At 51.1% G+C, this 13,675-nt stretch overlaps 3 protein-coding genes across 3 annotated transcripts; all 3 read right to left on the bottom strand.

Moving 5' to 3' along the window:
* Window positions 1-253: 253 nt before the first annotated feature.
* On the bottom strand, window positions 254-4,293 carry EI97DRAFT_430110 (uncharacterized protein). The gene has a single exon (XM_033797597.1). The coding sequence runs from the start codon at window positions 4,103-4,105 to the stop codon at window positions 653-655; it is 3,453 nt and encodes a 1,150-aa protein (XP_033657907.1). The 5' UTR covers window positions 4,106-4,293; the 3' UTR covers window positions 254-652.
* Window positions 4,294-5,233: 940 nt separating this feature from the next.
* Window positions 5,234-5,800, bottom strand: EI97DRAFT_464335 (uncharacterized protein; the record flags this gene model as incomplete). Its single annotated transcript, XM_033801412.1, has 3 exons — window positions 5,663-5,800; window positions 5,488-5,606; window positions 5,234-5,381 (listed from the first exon to the last, which is right to left on the bottom strand). The coding sequence occupies exons 1-3, from the start codon at window positions 5,714-5,716 to the stop codon at window positions 5,234-5,236; spliced, it is 321 nt and encodes a 106-aa protein (XP_033657906.1). The 5' UTR covers window positions 5,717-5,800.
* A 933-nt stretch (window positions 5,801-6,733) lies between these two features.
* On the bottom strand, window positions 6,734-13,247 carry EI97DRAFT_478275 (non-ribosomal peptide synthetase; the record flags this gene model as incomplete). The annotated part of the gene is made up of 4 exons (XM_033801982.1): window positions 6,734-8,998; window positions 9,052-9,141; window positions 9,198-12,595; window positions 12,644-13,247. The coding sequence occupies 4 exons, from the start codon at window positions 13,245-13,247 to the stop codon at window positions 6,734-6,736; spliced, it is 6,357 nt and encodes a 2,118-aa protein (XP_033657905.1).
* Window positions 13,248-13,675: the final 428 nt, after the last annotated feature.

Raw genomic sequence — 13,675 nt, 5'->3', positions numbered from 1 at the left:
GTGAGGACGACGGACAAACATCTTTAGGGCATACCGAGGTGACGCGGCTAACTTGAGTTGCGCCTCGCCTTGCCGGTCCAACCTCGATAGCACCACCGCTGTGTCGCGGTCATCACCGGGAACCGCCAGGGCTTTAATGGCCGCTTCCAGTCATGCCTCTTGGAGACGAAAGCAGCGACGCTGGCGTCGAAACGTCAAAACCAAGCAGGACAAACATAACACGAAGGGATATAGAAGATCGAGGCACCGTTAGGAGACGTTCATGGGGTAATGAGGACCTGGGTGGTAAACCCAGCAGCAAGAATAGAGATTTATGCCAAGTTTTAGGGTGGTAGCCCTTCCCTACATGTATGTGCGCTCTCAGAGAGTAATGGTGGAATGGATGTCACGGTCGACTGACGGGACGGTGTGACTGAAGCGTCTCCTGTACTTCTATCAGCGAACAAGACAACAAGATACTATGATGATGCACAGAACAAGGTATAATACTGGCGAGACAAACGAACAATGTGAAGAAGTGGGTCTTCCTCGCATGCGCCCTTGCAAAATATGCCACCAAATACAACAAGCACGTCCCTGACCACCAACACAAAACAAAATCAAGCTCGCAGTTATACCAATGCCCATCAGTATCATAATACAGTACGCGGAATCAATAGGGCGCCTGCCCCAACCCATTCAAGATCCTACCATTCCCGCCACCCAAGTCCCCATCACCAACATCAATACTATCGAGAAATCCACTGAAGTCTGGTCTACTGTCCGCGATTTTGCCCAACCCAAGACCCACATCGCCATTGCTCTTAGGGCGACTCTCGCCGCGGCGGCGTACGGAGCCAGTCCCTCGCTTCTGCCTCCTACTCTTGCGCACAGCAATACCCCCATTAACATCATGGGCTGATGCTGTGCCACGCTCTAGGTCTCGACCGCTAGGGGAGACGGACTGGTCACGAAGCGAGGCTGGGATAGGGGGAACTGGGGGAACGCCATTGGCAGCGAAAGCTGCCTCGCGTTCTCGCGCCGCGTGGGTCGGAGGGGATTGCGACGATGTCTGGGGTGAAGGTGACGCGGGACGGCCAGAGGATCTTGGGCGTGGTGCTCGCTCGGCGTCTGGTTCTTCGACTTGGGAATGCACGTGTTCAGTCGTTACAAAGGAGGCTTCCGACAAGCTATGAACAGAAACCATGGATTCAGAGGAGGTGGAAACCGGTGAATAGCGCTGACTGCGAGGACGGAAAGAGTGTGAAGTACGAGGCGCAGTTCCAGACAACACACGCTTGAGTTCGTCGACGCGCACCGCTGAATGAATCGAGGACGTACTTCCTCCAGTCCTAGCAGGACTGACAGTCCGATGGGGTGAAGGGACTCGTCCTACGAGTCCATATGCGTTGCTCGGAGGGCGACTGTGGGCACGACGCGGAGAAGGAATAGGAGAGCTGTTCACGCTGTCCAGGTTGCCATGGGGAATCGAGACTCCCAAGTAGTTGGTTTTGTGGTGCGCGGAAGTCCCCGTACGGGAGCCAGTCACGGAGGCGGAGGACGTGTCTTTTGCGTTCGTTGCGATGCAGACCTCCCTCGACCAATCCGCTAGAAGGTCCTCTCTCACACTGGGCGGTAGACAGGGCGGCGGCTCTGAGGGTTGCGGAGGCACGAGCGAGACCGAAAGAGATCGGCCGGGTGAACCAGGTGGACTGCTAGGGGGAGACGTCAGAGAAGCCGTGTAGCCTTCAGCGATTTTGTCGACAAATGCCCCACGATTGTCAAATGGCTTAAGACCCTCTGATTGAACGACTTCTCCTGGAATGCTTATTGGATTGGCACGAGGAGTCTCGATGGATTCCAAGGGGACGGGTGGGACGCGAATCCTTTTCACCCACAGTCCCTTTTCGTGGCGCCGCGAGATCTCAGCATGAAGCACTCTGCCCACAGAAGAGGTATCGAACTCCAGAGTTGCACTGAGGCCCCATAGATACCCATGGACAAGACTGCCTACCATGACTTTAGATCCAGGGTCAGTCAGGCTCAGGATGTCCTCTTGAAGCCTCCAGATCATTGGCAGCCCAGTGCGAGCCGCATTAACGCCTAGCTTGTTGACAAGAGTATAGAGAAGGAGATGGAGCAGGAGAAGATCAGGCTCGGAATCAGTATGCTCAAGGGCTGACTCGTATACAGCAAGGTGCAACAACGGCAGAAAAGTGCTCTTGTCGGACCTGGTAGGGTTGTCGCTTTTTGAGGCATTGGAAACTGCACGCCGTGCAACGTCGGTCCGGATCTCTTTGCTTTTCCGTGGAATAGGGTTGATTTTGAGATCATCCCTGGCCATCTCCATATTCAACCAAGTTATTAGAGCGTCGACATATGCCTTGCGAACCTCTCTGCTGGGGTCTCGTAATAACCATTGCGTACCCTCCCAGACCTTCGCAGTGACAGGCGCCCTTGGAACGGCAACATTGTTCCCCTCTGCCCGTGCTTCGTTGGCCGTGACGATGATGGCTTTGACGGCTCGTAGTGCCAGTAACCTCGCACGCTCAAAGGAGAAGAATTTGTGCACATGTGGCTGTTTTTCCCGAAGGCTCGGGGAGCTTGCGACTGTGTGTATTGCTCCTGTCGGATCCTCGATAGCTTCCGCAGAACAGGAAATCTCAGGGAGTGAAGATGGTTTTAGACGGGTCATGATGGCGGAGACCATGTCGCATATTTGATCCGAATAATACACATGTGTCGCCAAGCTGGCCATACATGCCTGTAGAGTTTCCAGAAGGCGTACATGCATGGGTGACGGGTCCTTGATGATCTCCATGACCACGCCGCCAATAGGGACAGACGAATTTACGTCAGGATTTGCTTTGCTGACCGAAACAGAGGTCGCCTGTTGTTGATGTGGAACGATGGAACTCCCTGGGCCCGCCAACTGCAAAAGTTGCAATGAATGTACAATGAGCCCCACCAGTACATCCATGATGCTGAGGCCAATGAAATTGATATTGGATCTGAGGAGGTTATTGATGATGGATGCGAGTAGCAACTGTCGGCCGAGGTCATCCTCAACTATCGGGCGTTTGAAAAGGGCTTCTGTAGTGACAACAAGAATGGCGTAGCGATCCTGGACGGGTGCCCATCTACAGACCATTGCCATCAGCGTTGTGCTCCAATCCTTGACCTGTTTCGAATCATCGAAGGAGGATGGCACAGAGGACACAACGAAGTGAACGACTGCGTCGGTCGCAAGGCGCAGTTGCCCGCGGGTTACGCCCATGAAGATATTCTTTAATGCTTGTATCGCAATCATTCCAACTTCCTCTTCCGCGAGCTTGTCGGCATCTTCTGTCGTCCCAGCAACCGCCATTGGATCTGCTTCGCCTTCATCGGCTGTCTGAACAGTGGAGATGCTACGCCTTCGCAGAGCCTGTTCCCTCGATTCCTCGGCACCGCGCATTTCAAGCCGTCTCAAAAAGTCATCGTCGCCTGAGCAGATGTTCCAAAGCACCGTAGGTATGATGACGTTTAGCTGGCGTCCGGTTTCAGACCCAAGTGACTCGGATGAAGCCACAGCCCTGAGCGCCTGTAAGCCTGCCTTCCTATATCTTATGGCCACAGGCCAACTAGGTGCCGCCTTGAGAGACTTGATTCCCTCCTTGCTAGCGAGCAGGGCATATAGGCGCACAATCTCCTCATATCGCTTGATATAGCCCTGGTCGGCGGCGAGATTCGCGGGGTCCTGGTGGGCGCAGAATGCTTCAAAGGTGGGCACCGATGCCTCGATCATGGTGACATCTTCCGAGTTGAGGACATTGCGCAGAATGCGCATGAGTGCGGCGGCGTATAACGGTAGCTCTCGCGGACATTTCTCGATGAGAGCCTTGCAAATCTCCAGGGTCACCTGGACATTGCCTATGCGACCTTTCCACACGTCTTTGATGATGCGCTTGTCCAGGAAGTCCCCGAGCTTCTGTAGCTTGCTCCGACGCGTGCTGGCATAATACAAGAGGTAGCTGAGCTCGCTCGAATTCGGTCGGACTTCGACGTTGTTTTTCTGAAACTTGGGATAGCACTTGAGCACTAAAACCTGGTGCTTAGGTCGACAGGTTTGGCGGACGTGGTTCATGGCATCGAGGGCCCTGTTGCGACGTGTCGACTACGGGATTGTGGAAGATTGGGCGAAAGGAAGGAGGGCAGTGTCAGAAGGCTGTGGATTCGCTTCTAGATGTAGCGCGTCATACGTGGTGCGGGATTTGAGGAGGTCGCGTCGAAGCTACTCTGGCTGGGAAGAATGAGTGAGGTTGTAAGGTGAGGCCGCACATGGGCAGCAGTGAGCTGACGTTGATTGGTCTTGGCAACCCTAAATACTGATATCGATTCGAAGCGTCGGTCTAGACACCACACTCATGTTCGCAAATACTCCGTACAATTACAAGCAACCCGATATGCTACCCCGGAATACAAAGGACGCTCGAGATAGTGAAACTGTTCCATCTCCATACAGATAGACCTACGATCCCACCAATCACGTGACTGATGATGTAGGGGTGCCCGTGTGAGTGCAGCTGCAGTCTTCTAGTGTATCACAGCTATAGTAGAGTGCAGAGTTGCTCGACTGTCTATCAGGTAGAGCGCCTTTCAGACTCTGACTTGTTCTGAGTTGGCCGCATTTCAGCACAATTCATGCATTCACTTCCTTTAATCTCCTAACAACACAACAATGTTCAAGCAACCAATCTATTTATGTTATTATTTCATGTTATAACAGTTCTACTTCCACTGACCGCCAATATTCAGTCCGAAATCGGTCCCGTCACCTCTTCAATTCTGCCAAGCGATCATTGACATTCCCCTCAGCCCCGCATGTGTGCTTGTATGTTTCTTACCTGGGTATGGCATTTCAAGGACACCGTCTCCCCATGATTGTGTGGAGATTGGTTGAATCTGTTCATGTGACCACCGGATGGGGACACACGGGCGGATGTAGGCGCGACAATTTGATTTCACGGAAAAGAAATGCTCCTAAGTTTTCCTACTTGCGTGAAGTAGTGAGACGATTGCAATAACTTCCAAGCTCTGAAAATTGGCTCCCTGTCAGGAACGCACTGTAAGTAGCTCGACCTGCATGACGGGTTGGAGATCGCACGACGAAAACAGGAATCTAGGGCATGTTGTTTCTTTCGGTTTTCTGCTCTCGCCTCAGCCAATCCCCTCCACCTACACAGGTATTTACATTTTAAGCATCCCCTCACGCCTACAACCTGCTGACATACCCGCCAACGGGCTTTGTAAAGTACAGCTTAGGAGGCCCCGCTACCAAATCCTCCTTCTTCAGTTGGCGTCCAAAGTTGCGGAAGTGCTCTGCCTTGCCATGTGCATCGAGTGCAGCCTTATCCTGGTATCTGCCCAATGTCAGTCACAAGGAACTTAGTCACCACGGTGGTTTGAGCAGCCCTTTGGTAGAGTCCTGTGAAACAACAGATAATGTGTATCATGACATGCACGTACGTTTCTAATATAATGAAGGCGGACGAATCGCCCTTGGTTTCCCGGCTGATATGGTATCGCAGGACGCCAGGCTCCTTGTCCTTCACATTTGCAGCAGCTTCGGTAAGAACCTGTGCCAACTGTTGACAGCGAATTAGAGAAGTGATTCCTTCGTCTTTTATTTGGGAACTGATACCCTGTCCGCCTTGCCAGGCTTGGGAGTGATGATGGCCAAAATGTCGATAGGCATGTTGGTTTGCCAGTGGATTACGCAAGGCTGAGAAGGAGTGGCGAAAAGGACGATTTCTCAATGTCGTTGTTGCATACAATGGGGATGAACCTGTTGACATATTCTTCTGCCCGACAATAACATCTCAAGCCGAAAGATGCCGAGGCACCGAAACCCAAGCCGATCGCGCGCGTGTCTCCAACAAAGTCTCCAACCCTTAGAAATCAAAAGGAGCATCAAAGCCTATTCATCTGCGACTTCGAAAAGAGACGTACAGACCAGCCGCACTGTTCCCGGATATTGTTCTTTCGCAGCATACTCGTCATCTGATAAGAACGTTCACCATCTCCTTGCCCGGCCACCAGACTCCAGGAATTCTTCGCCATCTAAAAGCTCCTAATGTGGCTGCCTATTTATATTATCCGTTACATATAGCTATTTACGATCTGCTCTATCGAGCTAAACTGTTCTAGAATTTGGTTCGTGCGTAGTCTTTTCCCCAGCAAGTAACTTCTGCTCAGTGAATGATACGAATGTAAGCTATTACAACAAACCAGTGCAAGGCCTACTGCTCTGCTCTAGGATCGTCCCACCCGAGTACGCATATTGGTTACTCCTTTTTAACTAGGGAACAGAAGGCTCTTGGACACACGCCCTATCTCCACCCCTGAGAATAACTCGCGATCCCCATGCTCTACTTCTGCGGACGTTATTATCCACGCAGACAGGTGAGTTTCAAGGTTAATCCCCACTTTCTAGCATGGGAAAGGTGGAATGGGGGGTAAGTCACCAGGGCAAAGGGTGGGAAGCTTTCTTACAGTGCGTCGACAGAAGTCTTGCCTTTGTACTACTCTTCGTGCGGCGAAAACTAAACGCCCAAAATCCCACAGCACTACGCTCTTCGCAGCTGGTCACTCCTTCACGGTACCAACAACAATACGGCGCGGTGGGCAAGGTAAATAGCAAAAGCTGAAATGCTGGATCTTTTGCTTTAGTACCAGTAGAAATCAACCGGTACTACCAACAGAACTTACACTTTCAACCAATAATATTGGCGTTACCCAATTGTACCTTTAATCCGGATAGAGTACTGTTGTTCGCTATGGCGTCGAGGATAATGTCCAAGGCGTTTTCGATTGCATCAATGGTGGCTGGCAATAACCTGTCCGTGTCATATTCAATGTGGACCGTCCATTGATTACCGTCGGACTCGAACCATTCCAACATCAGCGGAAATTTCGACCCCCGAGCGAAAACTAAGGACTCCGAGACAGTGCAACCGTGCAACCGAACCCAGTTGTCGAGGCGGGCACCGCGAGTGTGGAATGTTACCATGCATTCAAAGAGAGATGAAGTAGTCGCTTCACCGGGGAAGCCGAGAGCATCCAGGATGCGACTGAATGGAATGGCATTGGCCAACGCCATGTGAGCCGAGTCGCGGACTTGGGTGAGAATTGTGTTGGTATCTAGCTCAACCCCGGTTGTGGCTTTGGGCAGCCTGACCCGGATTGGAAGCCGGTCAAGGAATTGCCCTAGAGCTTCTATTTCAACCGTGGATCGCCGTCCTGAGTCAGGAGCGCCTAGTATAATATCATTTTCTCCCGAAAGCCATTGGAGCATGAGTGCAGCAGCTGCCAAAGCAAGTTGGTGTTGCGTGATCCCAGTCTCTCGTATTCTACCTTTCAAATTAGTGACCAGTATGCCGTTATACTGGCGAATCTTCGAAGAGCCGTTGTAAACACCGGAAGCTAGACCGATACGAGAATCCCGAAGCAAAGGAAGCTTATGATCACTGTGGCCATGGCCCTTCAAGTAGGCCATCCACCACTTCTGCTCATGGGGGGATGTGTTCCGTCTCCACCGGTTCGACTCCAGATGCCGCGGAGTTTCGTACACTGCCGTTTTTGCCCCAGAGTAGGCCTGGGAAGTGAGATGTAGCAGATTTTGTATGCTGCCGAGATCGGCGATGATATGAGACGTGACAATGACGATTCGAATACCTGGAAGTTGTTCTGGTGGTGCGTGCCGATCCTCCGGACTTAGGAAAATGCGTATTAATTGGTCGCACTCCACGTTGAAATGTCGATTCACTTCCTCATCAATGTTTAGCTCTGCTACCCAGCAAGCTGTAGGAGCAGATGCGTTCAGAGCCCGTACTGGACCCAGAGGGCCATCGTGAATATTAGTACGGAACACGGGATCAGAGGCAAGGGCTGTATTGAAGCAGCCAATTAACCGATCAACATCGAAGAAACCTTTAATATGAAGGACTTTGGCAATGTTGAATGCTGTCACGGTAGTGGCGGCCCGGTATTGGAGCCATACCTGTCGTTCAAGCTCCGTGAGCTCTGCTGCAGGTAATCCGCCACGATCTTGACATCCAATGTCTTCTGTGTACCCGCTTCCCGTCCTTTTGGCCTGCAGCAAATGCTTGAGAAGCTCGACTTGGCCGAGGAAGGAAGGTACCTCTAGAAGTTCGCGTAGCGTTACTTCAACTTCAAATGCCGTGGTGAGTCGATTCGCAAGAAGGAGGACTAACACCGAATGACCGCCGAGTTTGAAGAAGTTATCCGCGGGCTCTAGATGTGCATCGGGGCCCAGTTGCAGTATTTGTCGCCATTCCTCAGCAACACTACATTCAATTGGATCGGACTTGGCCGATGGCAAAAGTGCCGCGCGATCCGATATTCTCGTTGTGTAGATGTGTTCCAGAGCCCTTACGTCCACCTTGCCGTTGTGATTCATAGGAAATTTCTCGACCTGCACTATTTCCTGCGGTATAGAGGCGGAAAACAATATCTTGCCTAGTCTGTTGCGGAGCCGAGTGTTCATCTCTTTCGAATCCAAGATAGGTTGCGAGGGATTGCACGAGATGAATGCGACCAAGGTTCCGTTTATGGCCGCCGCAGCGCAGTGTGTAATGTTTTCTTCCTCTCCGGCCAACATGATTGCTTCCTCTACTGTGGGGAGTTCTACCCGGAAGCCTCGCAGTTTGACTTGGCGGTCGATTCGGCCCAAATACGTAATTCGACCGTCGTGGCCTCGAGAACCAAAGTCACCAGTTCTGTACATGCGTTCTCCTTTATGCCAAGGATCCATCAAAACCGACCTGGCCGTCAGCTCCGCTGCATGCAAATAACCTCGCATCACCTGAATACCCGCGAGGTATATCTCTCCTTTAGCACCGTCAGGCACGGGCTGTTGGTTTTCGTCCAGGATGTACATGCGCGCAGAGGGAACGGGAACTCCCACAGTGATGGGATCCCCGGGAATTACTCTCGTGTATGAAGTGACAACGCTACACTGCACTTTTATTAGGCCGCGGAAAAGTGTCAAGGAACGCATTTCATTCTTACCTCTGCCGGTCCATAGGCATTGAACATCAATGACCGGGTGCTATACTTTCTAACCAGGGCTTTCGTTATTGGTTCACCCGTTGAATAAATCTGGATGCAGGGGTCAGTGGTAGTGACCTTAAACTTCAGAGGTAGTGTTAACTTACGAGCTCGAGCTTTGGATAATCATCAGGGTTCAGGACGGACAGTACCGATGGAGTGATTGTCGCAGTGTTAACCTTGCGAAGGTGCGCGAACGGATCGCGTGGATCTCGAAGGACTAGCGTCGCGCCATGGAGTAGTGTACTGAAGAGCTCTATGTTGCAATAGTCAAAAGCTGGGGACATGAATTGTGCGATCCGCCTTCCGGGACCTGCAAACATGGTGGGTTCGGGGCAGCTTTGCAACAGCGCCAATATCCCACGATTGGTCAATGGGATGCCTTTCGGTTTGCCGGTGCTGCCCGAAGTGTACACCACAACAAGATTGTCATCGGCAGATATGGTATCAGGCAGTCTGGTGATGTTATTTGCGCCGTAGTTGGCATCGAGAATGCTGTCGGCAAAGAATATCTTCAGACCTGGCGTAGCTGGCGCTTCAGACTCTTGTGTCTTGCTAGGCAGCAGCAGTGCAGTTGCTCCGCTCTCATCAAAAACCGTGGCTCTACGATCAATGGACCATTTAGGGTCCAATGGCACGTATGCCCGCCCAGTCTTCAGGATCCCCGCAATAGAGACGACCCATCTTATTGTCCCGTCACCAAAGACGGCAACGACTTTTCCTACAGACAGGTTATTGTTGATATGATGGGCAATGACATTCGACATTTGGTCGACTTCTCCATAGGTCAGTGTGGTCCCAGAACAATCCTCCAGGGCAGCATGTCCGTGGAATCGGTCGACTGTCCGCTCCAACGCTGACTTGATGGTTTCTTCTCGTGGAGCAGTTGTCGCAAAGTACGCTTGAGCGAGCAGCGTCTCATGCAAATTATTGATTTTCATGCAGTCTCCAATATGAGTCTCTTTGGTGAGACTGTAAAGTGAATGCTTGAAATGCTCGCTGATTCGCTGTACGGCAGCACCGTCAAACTGCCTATTGTCGTACAGCATTCGCAGTTGTCCGTTTGCTTCGATAAGCATGGTAAGTGGGAAGTCTGAATTCTCTAAAGTTTCGACTTGAAATGGTGGCGGGCTTGATTTCTCATCCGGGAGCGGCAGCTGAAGAGCTAGAATATTACCCAGCCGGTGGCCGATTCCAATCTGATCCGAGCGAACCCAAGAGAATTCCCTCAACATTACTATATCCTTCATGATTCTCTGCAATAGATCTTTTACGGCTTCATCTGTCTTGAGGCTGACAAGCAGAGGTAACGTAGCCATGTAGGGCCCAATTGTTCTTTCATGGCCAGGTAGTGCCGTTCGATTTGAGAACACGGCTCCTATGACGATGTTGTCACATCTTTCGAAAGCGCTAATCGCCATGGCCCAAGCACAGTAGTATACGCAAGCGGCAGAAACGCAGCTTCTACGAGCAAAATCGGTTACAGTGTTGATACTGACGGAAGGCGCAAACCATGCATTCGTCGGCTGACGAACAGTACCGCTCTGCTTTTCTCGCATCGCCAGCCGTAATCTCTCAACCGCTTTGTTTTCCAGTGGCACGTCCTTAAGATAGTTTTCGAAGAAGAGCCTTGCCTGGCGGTCCTGCATCCGCTGAATGGCGATAAGTCCGAGGTTGGCATCTATTGAAGAATTGCCGCGTGCCAATGGCCTGCCTTTGCTAGCTCGCTCGACATTTTCGAGCAGGAACTCTAGCGAGCAACCATCCATCAAACTATGATGAATTGTGAGCACGACCGTGAGCTCAATCTTATCGCCCGGAAAGTCGATTCCAGAACGGTTTCCATTCTGCACAGAGCGCTGGCGATAATAAATGAAGTCCAATCTGCAGCCCAGCCCAACGGACATGCTTGCATGCTTCACAGCGGCTTCGTACTCCTCGCGATTGTCATAACTCTTAATGGTCGGCGTCCGGATCGCTTCCTTGTGAATGATTTGTGCACCGCTCCCAATCGCTAAGGATATTTCGGTGCGAAAGACTGGTTCGGCCCGCCACACTGCGGTCCACGCCCTTTCCGCCATTTTGATGTATTCGCAATTGTAGCTCAACTTGGCTTGGTTAACACTAATCGCGTCATTGGACAGCGTCGGCATCGCCAGCTCAAGCTGCAGACTGGTTAAGGGTCCGATGTCAAACTTGTCGTTAATATACCCGAGCCTACTACAGGCCTTTGCGCGAAGATCGGCGAGATTTTGTGCCGTCAATGGATCTTCGGCAATCCATCGTGCTGTTGCGTCTGGGGGTATTGTGGTTGAGGCAGATTTGGCAATCTCTGAAAAAGTTCGACACATAAATAAATCTTTTACCGAGAGATTAATCTTTATCTTACGGAGGGCGGAGACGAGCCTGATGGCGAGAAGGGAGGAGCCACCCACTCCAATAAATGTATCGTCTCCTTTGATTTCACGACTCTTTCCGCCCGAATATCCAAGCACTTCCCCTGCTGCACAAAGGATATCCACCAGCTTTCTCTCGTCGGTGGTCGCTCGTGTCTTTAGGATCTCGGAGGTCTCTGTTTCAGCTTGGGACGTAGTTGTTTCGCCAGCATTCTTGTTATCAATGGATGAAATGATATCTAGAATCGTCTGGGATTGCGCCTTGCCACTGGAAGACAACGGAAAGTCCTCGATTGCCTCGATCCGGTACGGAACGCAATACGAACACATAGTGCCTTCAGCCTGTTTTAAGAGGAGGGCGGTGTCAACATTTGAGGGTGTGACCACTGCAATGATCCCAGCCTCGGTCGCTACTGCGTGGACGGACTTGACGCCCAGTGGCCTCCCAGTGAGATATAACTTCTCCTCAACGTCTCGATCGAGGTTTACAGAGAAGCCTCTGCTCTTGGTGAATCGGTCTCGGCGACCAACGAACTCCAATATTCGATTACCTGACGGTCCTCGTACCCATCGGCCATGATCACCAGTTTTGTAAACGCGGAGGCCTTTCCAGTAAACGAAACTTTTTCTAGTCTTTAGCTCATCTTTGTAATAGCCTTTGGCGACCCCGCCGCCCCCAATTACTATTTCGCCTACAACGCCGTCGTCTACGACTTGGGTTGAGTCCTCGTCGACAAGATATATTGGACTTTCGTCCATAAAGGGCCCCACCAGAAAAGGATTTATTCCTCCAGTTCTTGGATCTCTTTCAACTGTGTGAATTGTGCCCATTGACGTCGTCTCAGACAATCCGTACGCTGTAAACACTCGGATACCGGCGTCGACCCACGAACCAAGCAGATCTGGATTTGCCGTTTCACCACCCAGAAGGACGGTATGTATATTTGCAAACATCGTATCTTCCGAACCTGGTAATGGCAGGTTGTTTAATAATGATGGCGTTGTTGCTATCACGGTGCATGAGGGGATTCTGTGGTACAGTTCGGCCGGCTCGGCAGGGACAACTGTACCGCCATTGCAAAGAGTCGAGAATAAAACGCAGGCGCAAGCTATGAGGATGTTAACGAAACTTAGGGTAAAGGGCACGCAGGGCTTACCATCAAAGGCCACTGATAAGATATGGAGAAGTCGATCACCGGGTCCAATGTCCATGTTTACCGGACTTGTTCTTGAGTACAAACATAATGATCCATGTGAAATCATGACGCCCTTTGGTCGACCGGTGCTGCCGCTAGTGAACATGATACATGCCAAATCTTCGGAGTCTATCTTAATGAATGGACGGCTAAGCTGCCACTCAAGCGGGCCATCATGGGGTATCGAGCTGAACTGTAACACCTGGCATGACTCGTAGGGTGGCGTGAATGGTTTCAGTGTAGTGTTGATGACTAGAGAACTCTGAACAGTCTCAAAGACCTGCGTGATTCTTTCTGTAGACGAGGACGTTCGGTCAACCGGAACGAAACAACTCCCGGCTTTGAGAATGGCCAGAATAGCAACGATGTTGAGAGTTCCATGCGCGGTCACGAGAATAATGGGTGACGTTTTGCTTGCACCAAGGTCCACCAGCGTCCTCGCGAGCAACGTCGATGAATACTCAAGTTCGCGATACGTCAGGCAACCTTGCTCATGGTCGACAGCAATGTTATCGGGATATCGTATGACAGCTTGCGCGAATAGATCGCACAGGTTCTTTGACATTGTATCCATTGTGACCAGGAGTTGGACTGTACGAATTGGACCAGGTTCAATGCATGAATCGTTGTTTGTGCGTTCGAGGACAAAAAGGTAACATTGAGAAGATCTTGCATTTCCGCAACCGTCGAGACGTCCATCATGTGCCCTAGGGACAGTTTCCCAAGAATCGGTGTCCGAGAGCCAGAATATCGGCCGCCGACCAGACAACGTTCCCATTCTCGTGCTTGAAACTAGAGATGTACTTCTGATAGTAGTGGACGTTGGGGAATAAACTACGTCAATATTGTGCACCTTGCTTTTTCTTGCCTTTAGTGATGGCGGTTTAAAATGAACATTGCAACCCATTGTCGCTCCAGACATCCTAAATCTCTGCCATTAAACACGCCAGCATGCTCTCCAAAGCTCTTCATAATCTGCTTGATTCTCATAGT

Source organism: Westerdykella ornata (assembly GCF_010094085.1).
Source record: "Westerdykella ornata strain CBS 379.55 unplaced genomic scaffold EI97scaffold_2, whole genome shotgun sequence".
Lineage (NCBI taxonomy): Eukaryota > Fungi > Ascomycota > Dothideomycetes > Pleosporales > Sporormiaceae > Westerdykella > Westerdykella ornata.
The sequence above is the reverse complement of the archived record's forward strand: the minus strand, read 5'-3'. Positions and strand labels throughout refer to the sequence as shown.

Excerpts from the sequence above, each read along its gene's own strand:
- EI97DRAFT_430110 (XM_033797597.1), bottom strand. The coding sequence starts at position 4,105 with ATGAACCACGTCCGCCAAACCTGTCGACCTAAGCACCAGGTTTTAGTG.